This window comes from Leptidea sinapis, chromosome 19 (assembly GCF_905404315.1).
Source record: "Leptidea sinapis chromosome 19, ilLepSina1.1, whole genome shotgun sequence".
Classification (NCBI taxonomy): domain Eukaryota; kingdom Metazoa; phylum Arthropoda; class Insecta; order Lepidoptera; family Pieridae; genus Leptidea; species Leptidea sinapis.
Window position 1 is genome coordinate 5,199,532 of NC_066283.1, and position 23,741 is coordinate 5,223,272.

General features: G+C 35.8%; 2 protein-coding genes across 3 annotated transcripts in view; both read left to right on the forward strand.

Annotated features, from left to right (window-relative positions):
* Window positions 1-23,741, forward strand: part of LOC126969976 (uncharacterized) — an 82,213-nt gene that overhangs the window by 46,379 nt on the left and 12,093 nt on the right. Inside the window, exons 2-11 of one of the 2 annotated variants that reach the window (XM_050815621.1) lie at window positions 5,448-5,573; window positions 9,025-9,306; window positions 13,791-13,980; window positions 14,655-14,745; window positions 15,341-15,463; window positions 16,514-16,759; window positions 17,315-17,423; window positions 18,283-18,393; window positions 20,444-20,542; window positions 23,386-23,472. In XM_050815621.1, coding sequence (XP_050671578.1) covers window positions 5,518-5,573; window positions 9,025-9,306; window positions 13,791-13,980; window positions 14,655-14,745; window positions 15,341-15,463; window positions 16,514-16,759; window positions 17,315-17,423; window positions 18,283-18,393; window positions 20,444-20,542; window positions 23,386-23,472 — 1,394 coding nt within the window. In that variant the 5' untranslated portion in view covers window positions 5,448-5,517. The remainder of the gene's footprint in view (window positions 1-5,447; window positions 5,574-9,024; window positions 9,307-13,790; window positions 13,981-14,654; window positions 14,746-15,340; window positions 15,464-16,513; window positions 16,760-17,314; window positions 17,424-18,282; window positions 18,394-20,443; window positions 20,543-23,385; window positions 23,473-23,741) is intronic. The other variant, XM_050815622.1, reaches the window with a different exon arrangement.
* LOC126970010 (uncharacterized) lies at window positions 9,711-12,196 on the forward strand. Its single transcript, XM_050815689.1, has 2 exons — window positions 9,711-10,242; window positions 11,275-12,196. The coding sequence occupies exons 1-2, from the start codon at window positions 9,947-9,949 to the stop codon at window positions 12,170-12,172; spliced, it is 1,194 nt and encodes a 397-aa protein (XP_050671646.1). The 5' UTR covers window positions 9,711-9,946; the 3' UTR covers window positions 12,173-12,196.

Consider the following 23,741-nt stretch of genomic DNA (forward strand, 5'->3'; position numbering starts at 1 on the left):
AATGAAAAATAACTGGAAACAAAATTTTACTAATCTGGTTCTTTTTTCAAAATGTAAGATTTTTAATGTCATCAAAACTTATGTACAAAGAGGATGTAAATACTGCGTAATAAGAGGCGTGACTGCCTAAGTAAATTTGGAAATTTAGTTTAATATGAAACGTGCAGAAATAATAGTAATTACAGTATGGCGATTGGCGACGAAGTATAATTCGGCTAAGTTTTAAAGCAAACAGATGCTTAAAACGTAGTGGATTTCGGCCCTCTCTGTTTTTTTACAAGATTATAGCCGTCATCTGTCAATCTATCAATACTGCACGTTTCATACATTCGAGTTAATCGCTTTTTTCTTAGAGAGTTTCACTAAGCTACTTATGTACTTAGTACTTACGAATAGTACATCCAAAGAGATTTTATTACAAGTTTAAGTAGGTATAAATACAATTAACGAAAAGACTTTCCCTGCCTACCCATTACGTGCATTATCCACAACAATTAAATGTAGGAATAATCATGCCTTATTTTATTTTGGGACTCTTTCCGTAGGTACCTACAAGTTACGGGTAACTTTGATTAAATACATGTCTATATAGAGTGTAGCGCCGTAACCGCAACAAAAACAATAGACATTAGGCCCAAATTGAAACTTGTGTGCGTCACACACACAAGTATGGATGCGTTGCAGCAGCTATTGTTTCCACGTGTGCACGTCACATAGAACTTGCTAAGTGATATCAGCTCTTCAATATTTCCCATAAAACAGGAAAAAAAAGTGTTATGGTTTTGAGGGATCTATAATTTGTGTTTAATAATAATATTAGTTTTTAATTTATATGCGGACCGGGTGGGTGTTTTCTTTATCTTCAGGGAAAGATAGTCTATGTTTATAATCAGCTGTTAAATGCACTCAAAGGCTTGATATAAGACAGTACATGTCTCTCGCCATTGCAGTCACATATAGGTCTGAAAAAATGGCGACGTAAAATTAGCGAAATTGAAAATTAAAAACACCGAAATTTGTTGCTTTTTTGTTGCTAATTAGTTGCTAAAAAAATAATTTGATGCTCTAACCGATCCCAAAAAATCTACTAACTAGCAACAAGAAAGCAACAAATTTCGGTGTTTTTTTTTCAATTTCGCTAAATTTACGTCGCCATTTTTTTCGACCTTCAGATATTTAGTACAGTAACAGTATTTTTTTCAAAGTTTTATATAACTTACTAAAATTATTTCATAAAACTTTCTGTAATAATGTATCCAATATTATTATCCAAAAGATATGTTCAATCACAAGGGATACTTCGATGTAGTTTCGATTACATCCGATGACCTTGCAAAAGAAAGGGGTTGGGAGTGGGGAAGGGTGGGGAGAGAAGGAGAAGAGTTGTTTATTTTATTTTGCTTGTATTTCGTACCAGTACCTTCCACAGGAAACCTTATAAGTGATATCAACATTGGTATATAAGTAGTATAGAATAAGTTAAGTTAAACTGAGAAGGTATATTACCTTGAACCACGTGTAAAATTCTAACATAAACGTAGTTAGGTATTATATCTTTAAAAAAAGTACTAATTCTATACTTAGAGATTGGTGTCCGCTGCACTTCAGCTAGATGCTACACTAACTAAGAACAATAGCTTTTTTATTGAGGCAACTATTGGATGATTGTGTGTGGCATCTTGACACTCAATGGCATCTTTCAAATTTTATAACATACGCTTCCAAAGAGGATAAGAGAGTTAAAAGGTACTACGTAATTTAGTTTAGTGTGAAACGTACTGCACGTTTGACATAAGTTTGAAGTAGTAGTAATTACAGTAATGCGATTGGATGAGGGCAGCGCAGGACCGACCGTCGTGGAGATTTGGGGGATGCCTTTGTTCAGCACGTGGACGTCTTCCGGCTGAAATGATGATGATTGGCGAAGAAGTATAATCCGGCTAAGTTTAAAAGGGAACAGTTGCTTTTAAAATTTCGTTAGTGGGTTTCGGCTATCTCCGTTTTTAACAAGATTATAACCGTCATCTGTCATACTATCAATGACTGCAAATTTCATAAAATCGTGAAAAGTGAATCGCTTTTTTTTGCTTTTAGAGAGTTTCGCTAGGTTGATGATGTAGGTCAAGGAAATGACACTTATGAATGTCAAAAGTTTTTAAAGTGAATCTTTTATTACATCGTCTCAAACTTTTTCGTCTGTGTGTTGCATATCGCGTGACGGTCGGGCGTCGCCTATAGTTCGCAGCAGCTGACCGTGTAGTGTATAGACTATTACTCATTTGTGCCAGTGCTCCACGCTTTTTTGTTTGTTTTTGTCAAGTGCTTAATGTAAATGTATACTGATTTTTATACCCTTAATGGAATACTATTCCAAAAATGTTTAGTTAAATGTCTATGTACTGTGAAAAAAAGTTTTACTTTTACCGTGGTTTCATAATACCACACAATCCTTTTTCGTCTTTTTACATTAACCACCATTTCGTAACAGGGCGAGCTTAAGTGAGAAATAAGTGACAGGAAATTCATTGCCACTCTTTAAAAGCAACATTTACAGTTTCAAAGTTTTACAAATCATTTCAATTATAATAATAATTCATCAAAACGCTCAAGTCGACTCTGAATCCAAATTTTAGGGTTCTATAACATTATTGCTAAGGTAACTTTTTAAGTACATTCGGAAAAGAAACGAGAGGACCTTCCAATATTATGTAAAAATAGTTAATTTGAAAATTCCCATCATGGTTCTTACGTAAAATAAGAGAGGGCGCTAAAGCATCATGTAAAAATTCGGTAACGCCATCTTGTTTTTATTATTTGTTGTTATGGCGGCATTATTAATCCACTCTCTATAAGTTCACCATTATAATTATTGCTATTAATTATGAGATACAGACGGACGGCTGGTTGAGAACATAGTCGTGGTAACAGGATTCATTAAATAACAAAATAGACCCTCAGCCCGATATCCTTGTTGAAAACGTATATTTGTGATTTAAATTTAGTTGAGTAGTTTTAGTAGTAGTATTTTTAGACGCAACTTTATTAGATATATTTTTACTTCATTCATTATTGTATCTCATTGGGAAGTACCACATAGTATACCAGAGGGTACTTCTTTGCATAGGATTGTAATGGGCAAGATGTATACTATCAAGTCACTGGCTTCATCTTCTCGTCAGTTTTCCTAATAAGCAAAAGGAATTTACAATATGGCCGTTTCTTTGATGGTCTTGCTATTGAAGTTTGATTATTATAGAATAATAACAACGCATAGGCGTTAGTAGGTATTTGAAGCTTATAATATCAACTTTACAGATGCGTTAACGCGTTCTTCTCGAGAAACTTATAAGAGATGTTACATATAACATGTAGTTACAAAATACCCAAATGTAGATATTCAATGACTCTCATAGCACACTTAACAATAAAATACTAACATACTTTTAAGTCATAGTATAAACTAACTATAAACCTAGTAACTTAAATTAATTATCAAATTTACTTTTTTTTTACTTAGTTATAAAACACTTAAATTATTATTAGTCAATGCTGTGGATTTCTTTTATAGGTGTGCATATTAGAATTGTAATTAATAATATCAAGTATATGTTTTTAAATGTATTAATATATTGTATTCTATTGATGTGCGTAATAAAATAAATAGATATTTTCAGGGTTCTTTTTTATAGACGTTATACTTTATAGGAGCAGTATCTTAAAGATGCCTTTAATAAGCGCGGAATAACGCTATAAATATTTAGAGCGTATATGATAATAATAATTTGAAAAAGCACCGTCACGGTCTAAAAAACAGTATAGTGTACAAGTAACTACGCTTTCATTGCGCCATTGTTCTAACAATGTAAGTATTAATTTTATTATTGTTTTGATAACGCCCTTCTATTTTGGTAAACATTATCATCATGCTATGGACATCATTGCCATATTTTGTTGTATTCCACTCGGCAAGTTTATACTGGGAGCGTTCTTTATTGAAAGCTGATTATTGCACAGCTTACCATATGTGTAATAAATATAAATGGTGACTCAGCACATTTCAAAACAGAGTAACGATGGGATACGATAATGTTCTAATGATGAAGAGTGGCAACCTCCTCCTGTCCGCGCCGTCTGAGACTAAACCGTTTCGTTCCAATGCAAATCGGTATCTAGTATTAGAAATCGACGCCTGATTGATAATATCGTTGCAATCGGTGATGGGTTGCTCGCAATATCATAAGTTTGTACGGAAGTTAGAAGCGTCTTTTTTATTAACTTGTTTTATGGCCTAGGGGTTCAAGCTCTTTTCAGTCTGTAGTTTTAGGTTGAAAATGCTGACCCGGTGCGAATTGGTCAACAGCAATATCCTTTGAATTTCATCGCAGGTGTGTGTAGGTTTCACACGATGTTTACTTCATTGTAAGAACGTGGAATAAACGATACCTACATATTATTACTATTAGAAGTGATGAGACGATCAAAACTTTCACCTGATTCAGCGCCGCTCAGGATTCTTGAAAAACCTAAAATTCTAAGTGGCATCAGGATCATCATTCGTTCATCACTTTCAGATATCTTAAGTCTAATTAGCTCAGTAATTCCACTAGCTACGGCGCCTTTCAAACAGAAGTACAATAATGCTTACATAATTCTGCGTCACGGCATAAATCCCCTCCTTTGGTACCTACCTGCGCAAAACAGCCACCTCCTAAAACACGTTGTTACCTGGAGTGATCAACATTGACGCACAATGCACAACTAGACTCACAGACGCCTATTAAAAGGTCATCAAAAAATGTCCGAACGGCGTTGTATATACGTATACATTAATTTATACAGATAACATAAGACAAAACAAATCTTATAACTATATTTACAATACTATGACTACATAAAATTAATCTATCATTACGTGGAAGTGTACCAATAATACTGGCAGCATTCCCGCGGTGGATAGCTAGGCTGATCCGTTGACCGAAATAGTTGCCAGCGCTTGGATTTCCAGTAGCCTTATTGAGGTGCGAAGATAGTACTTTGAACATTCTGCGCGCCTCTGGGCCCCACGGGCCAAGTGTCTCGACACCAAACGGCACAAAGATGTATGACTCACTGAGACCAACATATTTGCAACGTTTGCTGTCTTCGGCAGCCGAAGCAGCAGCCCCGGCACCAACTGACGTAATTTGGACATGAGAAGAAGTCAGAGTGTCGACGCAAGTCGCGTCCCATACCAGCGACCTTCCCCGTGCCCAAGCCACCAGCGTCATTCCTTCAGGAAAACATAAAACATAACATAATATCATCTATAAAATTAAAACATTCATTTAATTTAAGAACTTATTTCGTGGCAGTAATGTTCAAAGTCTATTATTGTATACGCTCATTTGAAGTAGTTACACTACGTCGAACGACAGGTTAGTTTTATAATTATTTTTACTCTGTTTCAGGTGTTAAGAGACAAGTGCAGTCTATGCTGTGTCGTTGAATGATGCGCGCTGTCTACGCAACTACGGCAATATGGCCGCGCTGTCATGTTACCAGCCTTGCCGTTCACATCTTGCGCAACCGGTCAGGTAATAAACTAAGTTTTATCTATATAATATTATAAAAGAGTAAACAAATAAACATACAATCAGTGTAGACATCCGGCAGAAGTTAAATTCAAAATATAATATTTTATAAATGTCATTGTGATTTGGTTTAATATTATTGATTGATATATATGATTTATTTTATAGTCTATTTATTAATGAAGCCGATTACTATAACATACAAAATACAACTTTATTGATATAAATACACAATAATTTAGATAAATTTATCTATACCAATGCGTAATGCTAAAATCCATTGAGCCGTTCAGGCTGCAAGCGAGCCAAACTTTTGAATTTGGCGCCAAAAATCCGACATTTTTTTTTTGATAATATGTACCCAGTATCACTCTAACAGTAAACACGAATGTAACGATTATTAATCTAATATGACATACAAATAAAACGTAAAAAACATATCCCTCCTTCTGGTGTAGTCGGGTAAAAATAAAGCAAAAACAATAGGTACTGTATAAATATAATACAAGTTAAAACTCGTACGGCCTTACAAATAAAATTGGCATAATCTTATAATTGAGAATAAACCAAAAATATGCAAAATGCTTACAAATGGACATTTTGCTTACGCTTAGTTTCTTTCGTTCATATAACGTTTCCCGCGTTTATTTGCAAGGCTGCTTGACATTCGGATAACTTCAGAATTATCATTGTATTGTCAGTGTTGTCAACGATATAGTCAACATTTTGCATATTCTTGGTTTATACTCAGGTTTATTTGTAAGGCCTCCCATAAAAAATATTCGCTAAAGTTATAATACGTTTACTTTTCGTCAATAATTTTAGTTGTGAAGGATTTATGACACAAATCCTTTCGTATGACTTCCCTACTATTATTATGCCCCAGGGATGCACAGAGCGTAATGTCCGGTAGTTAAATTCGGCTGCTGGCATCAACCCGAACAACTTCTCTGAAAGCTCCCCGTTATATTATTTTCGGTAGAAATCAAGCAACGCCAAAGAATCAAGCTGATCGGAAATGACTTGATCGTCAATGATTAGAGCCGCTCTTCAGCCTTGATTTTCCCGAGCTAAGTGGGGCATATGTGTATATGTCCTAAGACAGACTTATTTGGCCCGAAATCAGGTTTGACCGCTAGTGTAATCAGAAAACAACGTCTAAAATTGAATCACTCCTTATAAAGACCTAAACAGATAGTTACTTACCAGTACTATCAAGTTATTGCGGTGTTTACTTTCACCTAGTAACGTCCAGTAACATGCGATTCATAATATAATTTCTGATCAATGGGAGTCACTTTAGCAGAGTTCATACTTTTGTGTGTTTTTTTGTTAGACTTTGAAATGCTTTTTAATAGTAGATGTGACTGTATATAATGAAGGGCATTAAATATGAGTGTGATTTTATCTACCCACGCCACATGTCTTACGCCTCCATCAAAGAGGATGTAAATAGATACTACATAATAAGAAGCGGGACTCCCTTAGTAAAAATTGAAATCTAGTTTAGTATAAAACGGTCAGTGATTTGACATAAGTTTGAAATAGTAATTACAATATTATGGCGAAGAAGTATTATCCGGCTAAGTTTGAAAGCGAACAGTTGCTTAAAACGTAGTGGATTTCGGCTATCTCCGTTTTTTTACAAGATTATAGCCGTCATCTGTCAATCTATCAATGACCGCACGTTTCATACAATCGAGTGAAACGCTTTTTTCTTTGAGAGTTCGCTAGGCTACATTTATCCGGCTCTGTTATTCAAAAGGCGTAGTTCCTGACTCGTTATCCATCCGTTCCAAAATAAAGGAGACAGTTCGGATTCGGCAAACTACTCTCCAAAATCATTGAGCGCATAATTAAACGTCACCTCTTGGTATACCTTGAAGATCAACAGTTGATCAACAACCGACAGTACGGCTTTCGCCATGGACGGTCGGCAGGCGATCTTCTGGTATACCTAACACGGCAGATGGGCTGCGGCAATCGAAAGCAAATGGGGAAGGCCTGGCAGTCAGCCTATAGCAAAGGCCTTTGATCCTGTATGGCACAGGGCGCTTCTTTCGAAACTTCCATCTATTGGGCATCCCGAGAGCTTATCCAAGTCGACCTCCAGCTTCCTCACTGGGCGCAGCATACTAGTTGTTGTCGATCGTTATTGCTCGAACCTGAAGCCCGTGAACGCTGGAGTGCCCCAAGGCTATGTATAGCACATAGCCTCCGACACTGTTACTGTGACGCCTCGAACATACATTGCTATGCAGATGACAGCACTAGTGATGCCGTATACATGGGCCATGCAGGTCTCTATCGGGAAATCGTCGACTAGTGCCGGGAGAAACTTGTGTCTTCAATCAAGTCCTCTCTTGAGAAGGTCGCAGCTATATTCATTTGACGGCGTGCAACGCAGAGCAGCTTGAATTGTCGGAGACCCAGTGCTCTGAGAACGCCTGGATCACTTGGCGTTGCGTAGAAACATCGCTTCATTGTGTGTTTTCTACCGCATTTATCACGGGGAGTGTTCCGAAAAGCTGTTTAACCTGATTCCTGCCGCCAAATTCCACCTTCGCACGACACGCCACAAGTTAGGAGTTTGGATAGCATACCCAACATGTGGATGTGTGGCGGTCCTCCACAGTGCGGTTTTCGAGGAGCTTTCTTTCACGTACAAAGCTGTGGAATGAACTTCCTTGTGCGGTGTTTCCGGGACGATACGACATGGGTACCTTCAAAAAAAGCGCGTACACCTTCCTTAAAAGCCGGCAACGCTCTTGTGATTCCTCTGGTGTTGCAAGAGAATGTGGGCGGCGGTGATCACTTAACACCAGGTGACCCGTACGCTAGTTTGTCCTCCTCAAATGACTGCATGTTTGCAAAGGTACTGGATACCAGAAAATTCTAGATACTATTTATATAGCTAATATTATTAATCAGATATTATATAGGTAATATTTAAAATCGGATAGAAATAATTAAAAAAATATATTTTTTTTAATTTATGGCAGTTGTACAGCTTGGCTGATCCGTTGGCCAAAATAGCTGTCAGTGCTTGGGTATCCAGTAGCTCTTTTGAGACGCGTAGACGCGTACTTTGTGCATTAGATTCCTACAGGCCCAAAGTCGAAACCAAATAGCACAAATATGTATCTACTAATAAAATATTATTTAATAGCTTAGATAATTTATACGTCTAGATTGTACCGATGATAACAGTCCAGGTTTATTAATTTAGTGTGCGTGACAAGCTACGTCTTACACTCGTGATTTGTATGTCACTTTGTGTTAGTGTGCGTTTATTGCTCAAAATAGAGGTTAACTGTCAACCTCAATTTTTTCGCAGCTGTCACGACTGTGAACTAGCCGTGACGTAATGTGTCTAGATAGACTACATAAATGATCTAAGATTTTCTGTTTAGAATAATAATTTAGTACATAATAGGTATTTTCATTTAACTAGATGTCTAGACGACGAAGACATATCAGCAACCCTATCGCTACGTCGTCGTCAATTCATCGAAAGATGCAACGAGAATCGCCCGAGTCGTCACAGGGACTTACTGGCAGAGGTGTCAGTTAAGAGGACCAGGGAGGAGTTGGCAAAACATGCCTGTCAGACCATACCGCTGACAAGAAGGCTCAATGTGGAGTCCGGGTGGTCCAAGGTTGAGGAAGTGAGGAAGAAGTTTGAAGGGGCTGTGACTGCATCGTCTTATTCGAGATCTTTCGAATCTCCTCCAAGGTAATCTAACTTTTTTTATGTCAGTAATGATGCTTGAAAAACCAATAATTCTGAGCGGCACTACAATTGTGCTCGTCACCTTGAGTCATAAGATGTTAAGTCTTATTTGCCCAGTAATTTCACTAGCTACGGCGCCCTCTTGACCGAAACACAATAATGCTTACACATTACTGCTTCACGGCAGAAATAGGCGCCGTTGTGGTACCAATATTCGGGCTTCCTGTGCAAAGGCGCCTCCCACTGGTAAACTATTTAAATAGTAGATAACTTGCCCACCTCGCTTCACTTATGCTATCAATCATCGGTATATAAAAAATAAAAGAACCAATTCCATCCAAAAGTTAAAGTTGACAGTGTCCGCAACAACATAATAAAAATCTGTTAATGTAAATTAAACCTTACTGCCTTAGGGCGCGTTCCCACTATGTCGTAACGACTAATTTATCGTTCGACGACTGTCGTCTCTACCTGTTCCCATTATAACGATTGTTTGTCGTCAACATTTTTTATCGTTTAGCGACTGTCGTATCTAGCTGTTCCCATTGGATCGCTCAGATCGCTCGCATCATCAGCAAGCTACAAATCTAGTCGCCTCTGCGTTCGCTTGGTGATTACTAGTGCGTTTACTCTCCTGAGTTCAATGGACGAAGATGAAATTTTAATAATGTATTTCTTTTTGAAAAGAAGGAAAATGAAGCAAGCAATGAAAAGAAAGTACTGGGTACATCCAATGTTAATGAAAAGAATTCCATTAGGATTATGTCAGAGTTATATAGAAGAATTAAAAAGTGATGATGGAAAGTTTTATGAGTATTTAAGAATGACTGTCACCACCTTTGATAGCCTACTGGTACGACTTGCAGACAATCTTAGAAGAGAAAACACACATTTCAGAAATTGTATAAGTGCCGAAGAAAGACTAGTGATAACTTTAAGGTAAGTAAATAAAATGAAAATTCTTTATTAATTTATACATTTATTTATTTAGAGATTTATTTTAGAGTTACACGTTTTATAAGTAAAGACATCTTTAAATTATATATTGTCAAAATTAAAAGAATCTTGTGTGCTATCAGACAAATTAGTATAGACTGAATTTGGTGATGAAGCCGGTTCCATAACTTGATTGCTAGTCGAAGTTGATGCACCTGGATCTTGTGTAAAATATCCTGTCGGTTGTGATAAATGGTTTTGATAGTCACCATAGTTTGCATAAGTATCATATAAATGATTACGAAGGCGTTTCTTTTTAATTTTTTCAATCAGTTGCATAATACCCGTTTGGAATTCAAAATTTTCATCATTGTCGAATGATGCCAAAGATGGTAAAATTCCTTTAATAAAGGACACATGTGGGTGTTCTTGATTATTTAATTTATAATCTAGAAATTGTGACATTTTATCATCTAATGTGTCAGTCTTAGTTTTCTTTTGAGTAGAAGGTGCTGCATCACTTAATGTATCAGATATAGAATTATTAGGCTCATTAGATGAATCAGAGGTCATACGGGGCTCAGTAACTTTTAATAAAAAAGACAGCTGATTCTTATAAACATACGGCCTAGTAGTTTTTGCGCCTGCACCAGATCGCTTTTTTTCTTTTTCATTTTTCAGGGATCTCATAAATGCATCTCGAATATGTGTCCACTTTGTAGATATCTGTGTAGCTGTAAAAGTAAAATAGACTTAAAATTAAAATTTGTTTGTGTATAGATTTAACATTATATGTATTAACATATAATCAGTCTAATACGTAGTCAAATTATTGTTCATGCAAACATCTGCACGTTTTTCAGAGTTTAAAAAACTATACTAAGATCGAGTTTTTCCACTAGTATCCCCGGATGTTTCCGTGAACAAGTAAGGGACTACGTATTAGACTGATTATATGTTTATACATAATTATAATGTTAGGGCATTGGTCCTCGAATATAAGCGTATTATAATAGCTGTTGTATTTATTTACAGATATTTGGCGTCGGGATGTTCGTTTAAACAACTGCATTATAATTTTAGAGTGGGAATGTCAACCATCAGCAAAATAATCAAAGAAACGTGTTCTGTTATTTGGAGCGTATTAAGTGCAGAATATTTAAAGTTGCCCAATACCGAAGAAGAATGGAAAGCGATCGCTGAAGCTTTTAAAACGAAAGCAAATTTTCCTCATTGCCTCGGTGCGCTGGACGGCAAGCACATAAGGATTACAAAGCCAATAAATAGTGGTTCTATGTTTTTTAACTATAAGGATTATTTTTCTTTTATTTTATTTGCAATTGTTGATTCAGAATACCGTTTCATTTACGTTAGTATTGGTTCATACGGAAAAGAGTGTGATTCATCTATCCTAAAACAATCCAATTTTTGGAAGAAACTAAATGATGGTACTTTAAATATACCAAGACCCACGCCATTACACGAAAATATGCAAGAAGAAATACCATATGTATTTGTTGGAGACGAAGCCTTTACATTGTCACAAAATTTATTGCGACCTTATGGCGGTACTCATTTAGACAATAAGAAAAAGATATTTAATTACCGTCTAAGCCGCGCGAGAAGATATGTTGAATACACTTTTGGTATCTTATCCAATAAATGGAGGATCTTGCATAGACCATTGGATGTATGTGCAGAAACAGCTATTGAAGTTGTAAAGGCTTGTACGGTATTACATAATTTTTTAATAAAAAAAGACGCTATATACTTGGAGAATACCCCAACCGTTATGCCCCTGGTAAACATGCCTGCAACACAGCTGCGTCCAAACGAAGGTGGTGGAAACGCAGTGCGCTTACAATTTTCCGACTATTTTGTATCTGAAATAGGCTCCGTACCTTGGCAAAACATTACAGCACACGTATCATAATAAATAAAAAGTTTCAGAAACTTACCGAAATCTTTTCTTTCCTTTTCCTCCAACTTGTCAAAATTAGGTTCAAAAACGCAACAAATTTCTCTCCACGCGGCTAATTTCAAACCTTTGTCTTTATAAATGTCTAAAGTTTTGTCCCAAAGGACAGCCCTTTGTTCCACAAGTGGAATTAAAACTTCCGGTGTTATATTATTAGCCATTGTTATACGTCCACCATGCGCAGGAGTCTGACAAGTTCTAACACGCACAAAGTAAACCAAGTACAGACGCGAGGGGCGCGCGGGTGCGAGAGGGAAGGGAAAACACGTGGTCTACATAGAGTTGCCGTCCACGATTTTTTTATCGTTTTACGACTGTCGTGCTTGCCGTTCCCACTGTCACGACAAAGTGTCGTCACTGCAAAAACTGTCGTAGACGACAGTAAATTGTGTCGTTCTAAATGTGAACACCTCCATTTAAACATATAAGCCACGACACTTAAAACTACACGATTATCTATCGTCACGACACGGTGGGAACGCGCCCTTAATGTGAGGTTCAATTGACAAAGCTAAAAATGCAGCACCCGTGTTCAGGCACGAAAATAATGCTTAGAACACGCCGAGAATGATTTCGCACCATTCACGCTCTTTATAACAAATTCACAACAAAAAGATTAAACTACTTCTAATAAAAAAAAATACCGACAAAATCGATTGAAGTTCGATTTTTATCATATTGAAGGCAGCGCTTGCGTCCGCACGTTGTGTTTAACCAAAAGCCATACCTACTATTCACAAATTCAAATTTCTGCCGCTTCAAGCCTCCAGGCCGTTATATTATTAGATCAAAGGAGAAATATACATAAGTATTTCCTCTAAAATAATGCTACCGCTAACTGCAGATACAATTAGTTTTGTACATAAGTAATTACTTTTTAATTAGGCTCATATTGTTATATTGAAATAATATATACTACCTTCTGCCAGATGGCCATTGAGGCAATAAAGTCCTCGAACGGTGACCACGTACCGGAAGACGCAGTGTTGGTAGGCCCCCCCACAAGATGGACCGATGATCTGGTCAAGATCCTTGGATGAGGGTAGCGCGGGACCGTTCATCGTGTAGATCTTTGGGGGAGGCCTTTTGCCAGCAGTAGACATCTTCCAATCAATAAATCAATAATATTTTTATTTCATAGGTAAATCATATTACACTTGAAATATGTCTTTTTTTTTCATACAGCTCATTCGGAAGGCAGGTTTCCTCAAAGAAGAATGAGCAAGAAACTCTAAGGTTGCTCTTTTCAAAACAGATTAGGTGTTACAAGTTATTATTTTTAATGCACTTTACAAATCATTTCAATTACATTAAATGCAAAGTGACGCAACAAAAATACTCAAACGTCAAAAACTGAAAGGCTTACAACGAGTAAGTAAAAAAAAGTAAATTAATACTTATAAACACATGAGTTATCCACACATACCGTAAATAAATAAAGGCATTATGATGGAAATGAACATGAAGCAGCCCACCCGGTAACAAGATCATCCAGCCACGGCGGATATGATGAAACTACCTTCACTGCTGTTACTGTGCATTCATATTGTTTATTTTCCGAAATATGTTTCAGACGGCGCTTAGCAGATTCATTGTTCGCAAGTTTCAAGCTACCACGTAAGAAAGAGATGGCCACCCCGCGATCTCTGCCCCCTCAGCCGCAGCAGAAGAGGAAATCTGCTGTCGAGCTGCTGGCCGAAACCAAAGCATTCTACGTTAAGTCTGAAACTGTCCTCGACAGAAAACAGGAATTACCTTTAAGAGTAAGTATACATCTCTAGAGTCTAACAATTGTCTGGATTTAAAATAGTCATTTCTGTGATGGCGTTTACAGCAAGATCCCAGAAAATAATATAACTCACTAACATACTTTAACAAATCATTCTCAATCCTATTAGCTAGTGGGCAATATCTCTTTATTTGTCACAGTAAATTAATTTGATACTTCCAAATGATACAATTTAAAATTAAACTTTTTGCCCGTAAGTACAAAAAAGTTAAGAACCAGGAAAAAGATTTTGATCTACCCTCAGTACTAGTTTTATAAAAACTGTATTGTATACATGTACCTATATTACTTGGTAAACTTGCAGTTTGTGTGCGACTATCCGCAATAAGATATATACCTACTGTAGTACACTATATTTTAGGCGAAGCATCACTAATTGTAGTACCCTCTTATTTCAATGGCCACAACCGCTGTTTCAGAACATAATTACTAAAAAAATAGATTACTCTTGCTGTTAGGCAACGCATGATAACATGCTACTTTAGTGTGCCCGACAAGCTACGTCTCACACACGCGATACGTAACTATTGTTGATCGAAGTACGTAAGACACTTTGCTTTAGAGTGTCACTTCAAAGCTGTCACAGTCTATTTAGATGTACAAATTATCTAAAGGCTAAGGCTAAAAAGATGATGATATATTATCCAGGTGAGCAGTGGATTGAGTCAGGCAATAGCAGCTGGAGGGTGTCACCTAATCAGTTCAGGGACACTCAACAATGACGCTTGCTGCAATCCTTGTGAGTACATTTCAATTATTATTGAAGTTATACTTCTTTAGGCGCATTATGAAAAAATTATGAGAGTGAAATTTTAATATGCGCGCGCATCACTCTAACACAAAAGTAACAGAGTGAAGTTGGTTTCTAAAGTTTTTTGACGTTTTGGTCATTCGTTATTTTATTTTGGTTTCTTCGCCCATTATTAGGACAGGCAAAGGGTTCAAGCCCATACAGCCCTATTCATTATTTAATAATTAATTGTCAAAGCCATTTTTACATAATTGTTCTTTCTAAAAAAGTAGAATATCACGAGGAATGAACCATTTTAATGATTTTTGCTTTGTAAGTAGTAAAAGAAGTAAAACTTCTTGCGTGTATACATAAGTACACACACTCTTTTTTTTATATGTTATTAATTAAGAAAAAAAACACGAGACCTTTGCGTGACGATTTTTAACATTTTACTGTTATACAACGAAATATTGTAAGATAAATTTGGATTTGAAAAATACTAAAATATTTAAACTATATATTTCCACATACCTAGTTGATTAATATTATCAAAAATTAAAAAAAAATATGATAATAAAAATATGTTAACAAATATTTTCAGATGCGACAACACGATTAAGAGACAAAAGTCGCGTGAATACAAACGAAGGACTACAGAATACGCTCAGGCGGCTTCTGGAACATTCTGACAGCCGCGAAAATGTATACTCACCACCTTTTGCTAGTAAGTATTTCTTTTACACTTATCACATTCACGAATTCAAGAGACACGAATGTTATTCTTGCTTATAAATAAAATAAAATGAATAAGATTCATTGGTTTAACACAATGACGTACAATAAACAACTAGACTCACGATCACGCTCCAAAATGGTCTGAAGCATAAGTCTGCTCACGCGTCTATAAGGCAGAGTTTTGTTCAGTTGTGTTTCGACCGCACTTTGAACAACAACGCCACGCAATGACAAAGTGTTCAGTAAAAAACTGTTCAAATACATATCTAAACTTAAAATGGATGCAGTGTCGTATTTCAGGTAAGTGCTCCTTTAAATTAACAAAATTGCGTAACCAACGTCACGTTTTTAATCATTTTGCTAAATAAATACATTTAAATTGCTATAACATTAGGCAAAACTGTTATACTTATTTTCAATTACGAAGGTTTGGGTTTACGAACTTCACTCAGCCCCTGGTTCGATACCCACCCGCCAAGTTCCAATATATTTTCGATTTTTGAATTTTTATATATGTTTATTCGAGACTTTATAAAGTTGACATAACTCTTTTGATTCCTCTGGAGTTACGAGAGAGAATGGGCCGCGGAAATTGAAATGATAGATTGAAAATGATTGCGAAACTGAAGCGGCAGTGGGCAGGGCACACAGTTCTTTGAACATATTATGGCCGTTAGGGCAGAAATGTCCTCTAAATGTCAAAATAACTCTCTCTAAAAGCCTAACTATTTTTAATATCTGATTGATTTAAAAAAAATAGAATCCAGATTTTATAGCATCCGTTAATCGACCTCGAATGGCATGTATGTACCGGAAGAGAAAGTATTGGTAGGCCCCCTATAAGATGGTCCTTAAGCTGGGCTATTTTAAATAGGTACACTTTAGGTTGCTTTTTATTGTCGAGCACTAAGTGTAAGGCTTCATTCATTCTAAATTTACAATTATTATAATATAATTCCTTCAGGGCTAGCCTATAATATAAACCCTGTTACAAAAATTTTTATTATGTTGTAATTCGTAAAGTAATTGAATATTGCAGCAAAAAAATCATACACGGAAATACGCAGAATAAAGGACTCGTATCCAGATCGAGAACTGCCACGCTCTCAGCACACTTCTGGAACGTTCTCCGGTACTTCATCATCCGGAACATCGGGGTCGAAGCACAAACATGAGGAGAAGAGAGCCTTGAGCTACGGTGATGCTAGGGTTTTCTTCCCAGAGTCATTTGTGATACCACGGCAGAGGGCGAGCGAAGTTATTATTAAGAATACATATTCAATTCGTGAGTAACAACTTATCTTTTGTATTTTATAGATATCTTAAATTCTGTATTGTATCATATTATAAGGAAATGATTAAAGTTTAATAAGAAATGATTCTTTATCATAATTATAATATAAATTAGTTCTTTTCTGCTATAGCATTATTTTATTCTACCAATTAATCGATTTAACATTACCAAATTTGTGATGTGCGGGTAAGACAGTCACTAACATTTATTTAGACTTGAATAACTTTTTATTTTTGCGACATCTATTGGTCATTTGTGTAACTAAATGGATATAATATATTTTTAACATGAAATATTTTTAGCTATTTAAAGTAAATTCGTATCACCTACATTATCATCAAAAATGTTTCTGACTAGGTATTATTTGAGAAATAGACAATATTACACATCATTTTCAGCCCTATATTTAATAATTTTAATAATAAATCTTAAATTTGAATTCATAAAAGAGTAATAATATTTCTATTTTTACCTGTATTTCTCGATTGGAATATATTTTGAACTTTATATATTAGCCTCATAATTGCTTTATTATAATTGTTTTAGCGAGTCCTCAGTCAAGTCCCCAGAACCCAGATTTATCTCCAAGTGGTGATCAGCTGGACGCTATCAGCCCTCCGGCGGAATATGCACACTCGGCACCCAGATATATTAGGTGAGATTATAATAGCTTTAACATAATATGACTATGTAGAGATATGAGAACTATGACGATGCGTTCAGTCATAGCTGTTACACTGTTACGGCGTTGCAAGAGAATGAAGCAAATGTAATCAGAAGTGGGATAATTATAGGTTTTAATATATTAATTTGTAAAACGTAGTCCCCGTCGAAGGTTTTAGTATATAATGTAAATTAAAATTATTGTTATTTTGTATGAAAATTAATAAGACAAAAAAGATGTAACGATAAATGGATGTTTAGAACATAAATTCTGTATTTTTACTACATTATTTTGTTACTTTTCCAATGACTGCACATTTAATAAAATTCATTGGGAGAGAGTGAAGTCCGTCGGCTCAGCTATTGCCTATAACAGCTGCTCGAACCGTGATTGAAAGTTTTTTTTATATTTTATTATTCAGAATGTTTTGAATCTCAACAAATATCTCGAGTGGTAACAATTTTAGTCAATTGAAATAAAGTATTGTTGAGATAAAATTTTATAGCAACATTTTTTACTGTGATTCAACCTGTACATTGCTGAAACACTGTCTGAGCATATCTCTTTTTAACAAAAAAGTTTCTTCGCTACCCACTTTATTGTAAATAATCACCAGATGTCATTGCAGTACCCTTAGTTGATAGTGATAGACTGATCTACCTGAAACTAGTATGGTTAACTAGGTATTCAAACTATATTACATAAAAATACAAAATATTCCTGCTTCTTACTATAATTTGCCACAAAACGCTACGCGTCAACTTATGAGTTATGCGTGCCCACGCTTAACTAGTTTTACTGTTAGGAAAATACTCTCATACACAAACTTAAGGTATCTTTTAAATTCCAGATCAAACTCCCATTCTCAACCGAGTGTGCGTGAGGAGGATGGCAACACTAATATAAATAGCCACAAGTCATTACCAGATTTGCACGCGCAAGCGCATGTCTATCCCGAACAGTAAGTAAACCAAATTTAAATTCGCGTTAGGCCTATCTGAGTAAAAGATACAAAAGAGACACGGCATGAATGTGATAACTTAAAAGACATTATAAATAGCACATCCATCGAGTTACAGGCGAAGTAATCACAAAAATACGTATTCATTTGGATCTTTCATTCATGACATTCTGAGTATCAATATAAAAAGTATCCAATTGATATGATAAGTACCTATAGAGAAAATTATCTGAAAAAGTCTCCAATCGTGTTTTTTTTTCTTTTACTGGGGTTAAGGCTATAATATAATTAGTACATCTCTGTTGATAAATGATAAATGTTGATAAATGGTAAATGACAGTGTACTGTCAAGAGTCAAGACAGTCGCTAGTTCTTCTCAGTTCAAATTGTGTTTTACTAAAACCGTGTACTTCACCATGGATTTAAGTAGGCCAAAGAATTCATTTCTGGCTGTAAGAAAGAGCAACTGTTCCAATAAAGACTGACTTTCTGTCGCTTTTCTATTATGCAGACTATCCGTAGGCAAGTTGGTATTTTTGCTCACTTTTTCAATCACTAATTTAGCTTCCTATCAATGTTGGACGCTGTTCAATACTGGAGGATTCATCGCACGACGAGTTCATCATCATGAAAAATTATTGGTCGTCGCTCATTCCACGGCATTCCAAGGCTCTCAAATTCTATTAATGTGTATTAAACAAATTTTAAAGCCTTCCGTAGCGATGCCCGATTACCGATTAAGCGAACAGAAAAGTTCTATAAAAAGTTTGTATCGATTGCGATTTGATGCAATTAAGTTCCACACAAGAAAGTCTATACTTTTACTAGTGATAGTTCTATATAGTTAGGTACGTTATCAACAAATGAAACTATACGACGTACTTTCAACGTATTGTAGCCAGACATTCCTAGATTGAAAGAACAGATTACCTGTTGTACTTTTTTGAAGCAGGCGGTAAATACACGAACAAACCTTTGTCCATCGTTAGGGAAACTAAATTTTTAGGTAATTTTTTGGTTTCACAGTCTACCCTTGAAACAAAACTATACATGATAACCATTTTGTTTCCACCGAGGGGATGTTTCAAGTTTTTCCACCCTTTCTGTACTTATACTTTATATTGTTAAATTATGTGACTCTCCCAAAATCAAACAGCAAGAACACTAGGTTTCTAAATGCTTGTGCACTAATCTTATTGACCTTTTCGCAAAATGACAGATTTTTGCTCATTTTAAACACTAAATTTAACCCACTATTGCTCTGGGTATACAAATATTATCGTCTAAACTCTAGAGAGTAGCTCGAAATAATTAGTTGTTTGCTCGGATAAACGTTACTATACAACATCTATTATTATATAATCTAATCTTATTTTATCACTGCAATAGGCATTATCATAATTTTTCAATAACCTGCTGAAAATAAAGACAATCTGTAAAGCTTTATCTATGTTTTAATAATGTCCATGTCCTAGAAATTACAATGGCCCTAAGTTACTCCTTGACCCACACCCGGATAAAAATTATACGGCAATGAGTGATGAACTGTATATTGTACACTTTCAATCTCGGCGATAAATACTAAAAATCGAAGCAGTTGTGTAGTGTATTCAACAATCGATAGCTTCTCAAATAAATAAAAAAAGAAATAGTATATTGTTATATACGATATCGAACGCCTTACGAAAATCTTAATATACGGAAACATAATACTTGCACCTTAGTAACCGCAATCTATTCTAAATAGCATTTTAGAATCATTATTGATTTAAGTGAAGTCGAACATTTGGGCATCGGACACAGTTGTCAGAAACCGTTTCTTCAACCAGTTTTATAATTTAAAATTGCAGTATGATTTAAAATAATTTAGCAAATCCTGATAACAGAGCTATTAGTGTGTAGTCGTTTATATCTAACCCTATTACAACTTTATTTTAAACCTGTTCCTGTAGTAAAAGCTTCTATGTCAGTTCTGTTTTATAGCTGTACATGAATTTGCCTAGTTTTCAATGGCATGAGCTCTATTAGTTAAATGTAATTGGTATTTTAGCGTAAATGTGGTGATTGGGTCGGAGTCGATAGGACGCTCTCCGCGACGCCGCCGACATTCACACCATAGAACCGCGTCGTGTTCATCGAAAGGAACAAGGCAAGCCTTTTATTTATTACTCACTTATAGTAAGTAGGCTCACAATAAAAGATAGTGGTGTCACAGGACACCCAGTATACTCGAACTTCCTTATGCTATTCGACAAATGTTACATTGATAAAATTTGATTAAGGTATTTTGCATAAAAAAAAAGGTAATCAGCAAATGCCCCCATGTCGCGTTATGCCTTAGATCGGCCTGACAATGCGTATTATTTTACGTATATTAGTAGATTGCTTATAATTATGATGATTTGAGTGGATGTATAAGAAAGCTATTCAAACAAGCTATAAGACCATTCAAAAGAAACTATCCTATAGACCAAATGAGTGTCTGAACTTGTTCAGGGCGTAGTGTGCCGTACGGCACTATCGAGTTTGGTGTATCTGAAAAATGTTATATGGAAGGTTAGTGTACGGATTGCTTCTTATACGGTGCGTGAATCAATTTTATCAGTATCGGGATTGTATCCACAGTTTATTTATTCATAATGGGATATTTGTTCAAAAATTAAATATCTTATTTAATTACATAATTACGACGAGAATCGAGTATCGAATAGTCTCCTTCAATATCTTTAGTTCTTACCAGTCGTGCTGTATAGGGAAAGAGATAGTGACTTACGTTATCTCACAACGTACACTTTTACTGGTGTATCTGTTCTTAACTTCTTTTACCACAACATTCTATAAGGAACTTCATTTAAATAATTTCAGTACTTACACAATTACTGAAATTAAATTGACTTCACTACTCTCAAAAGAACTTAATCAATAACAGTATGCACTTCTATTCCGTTGCATTCCTCTATTTTTTAAGATAAAGTATATAATTTCAAACACGGATGCCAAAAAGCTATATAAAAGTTCCAAACAGTGCAACCCAAAAGTCTCGCTGAGTCCATAAAGTATTGCATTACTTTGTAACGCTTTATAACAATGCCAGGCCAGGAATCAGCACCCACTTTTTTCTTGCTCCTCTGCAGTCACATTAATCCGTAGACCAATATTTACTGTAGATCAGTTTTCCGTACAGTTATGGTAGTAACGTACATATGATATTACTCTTAGATCATTTATACGTCTAGATATACTACGACTGCTGTGAAAACGTCCAAATAAATTGAGGTTGACCTCTATTTTGAGCAACTCATACACACTAACACCACAGAGTAGAGATGGCTACAAAATGTCATACAAATCGCGAGTGTAAGACGCTTGTCACGCACACTAAAGTATTATTCCTGGCCTGTTTTTATCGATTGTCTAGCAGCAAGGGACTTTAGTATCTAGAGTCTAGACGAATAAATTATCTATGATATTACTGGTGACGACCCGCTCGTACTTCGCGTGTCTCCTGCCCGTGTATGCATGCCTGGTTAACCATATATGCAATGGTAGTTAAAACTTAGAAAAAATGTTTACTTACTAATAATAAACAAACCAATTTGTTCAAAATGGCCATTGTTTGCGCGTTCTAGTGAACAAACTACATTTTCAATGTAACTCTATCGAATTGTTTAAACATGAATTGAACCATTTTTATCTGACACTCTGACTCTTGTTTAAAATAACATAAACAATGATTGATTTTGTTCGACCTTTATGTTGCGATTTGATTTGTTTTAGCTTAGCACTCCTCCGTGTGCAATGTGATTTATTTAATTTTCTTTAAAATTCAAATGTCAGATTTTTTATTTACTCTCAGCCTTAGATAGAAAATGAACGATGGATGCATCACTAAAATAGCATTAATAATGTGACAGAGACACATAAATTAAATTGGTGTTGAAAGTAAGCGAGATACATTACAATATTTGCTATCCCTTTCGCGTATGCGATTTTTTTGTTTGGACCTAGTTCATCGGCTTCCAACAAACAATGGTTGCCATGGTGATTTCAGTTATTATTAAAATACTAGCTGACCCGACAGACGTTGTTCTGTATATAATAAATAAAATAATGTTTTGATGAATGATGAATTTGTCAATAATATATCATAACATCAAATATTTACTTCTTTTTACTTATTTACTAATTACTTCGTAAAATATGCACCCTGCTGTCGTAACGAAATTGTTTCACAGCAGAACTGTCAAACCGTGCGTCAATAAATTCTCGCATAGAAATTGTGTATGGACACATCAAAGGAAAAACAAATTTGTTGTTTTTATTTAATTTAGCAGCATTTTCCTATTTATTCACCTTTTAAACCTTCTCTGGACTTCCACAAATAATTCAAGACCTAAATATGCCAAATCGGTCCAGCCGTTCTCGAGTTTTAGCGAGTCAAACGAACAGCAATTCATTTTTATATATATAAGATGGGATGTTGTTGTCTACTACGTTGTACAAATGGTGCAGAACGAAAACATAACACACGTCACAGACTATCGCTATATCTATTTACATGCTGACAGCAAATCTAGTGTTCATCTCCTATCTATGCTTTCAGCTCTTCTTTTTTTTTTTGAAACCTTACTTACCTAGAGTAACGAATGATGCCACGTAGACATTTACTGTGTTATTAATAAACGTAAAGTTATTCCAAATTTAAAACGTTTTGTCATTATCTTATCTTTGTCACTATAGTATTACATGACAGGGAGAAGTAGTAAGAAGAGTTCCTTAAAGGCCGGCAACGCTCCTGTAATTCCTCTGGTGTTACAAGAGATTGTGGGCGGCGGTGATCACTTAACACCAGGTGACCCGTACGCTCGTTTGTCCTCCTATTCCATGACGGGGAGAAGTAGCTTTAAACTTGAAGTAACTTTACATTGCTTTAATTAATAAGACAGGAATTGTTTAAGACACTATTTATATGTAGATATATTTACCTACTAGATCAAACCATTCATCACTGATGTCGTCATGCGACGCGTTCTCCGAGCATCCATCGCCAGGTGATGAAAACTATCAGTCATATAACAGGTAAACATCTTGACAATATAATAATAACTAGTGTCCATCGGAATTCTGGGTCATGAAATCGCAAGCGATTGGCAATTCCGTGGCCACCTGGAGGGCAAAGCCAAATTGGCTTCGAAGAAGCTGGCCGTCATTTATAGAGCACGGCAATACTTCAAACCGGTCCACATTCTAGCGATCTACAAAGCGCAGGTCCGGCCACGCATGGAGTATTGCTATCATCTCTGGTATGGCGCTCCCAAGTATCTTCTCGATCCATTTGACCGCGTGCA

Coding starts and splice junctions, on each gene's coding strand:
- LOC126970010 (XM_050815689.1), top strand. CDS start 9,947: ATGGACGAAGATGAAATTTTAATAATGTATTTCTTTTTGAAAAGAAGG. Junction 10,243..11,274: donor AGACTAGTGATAACTTTAAG/GTAAGTAAATAA, acceptor ATTTATTTACAG/ATATTTGGCGTCGGGATGTT.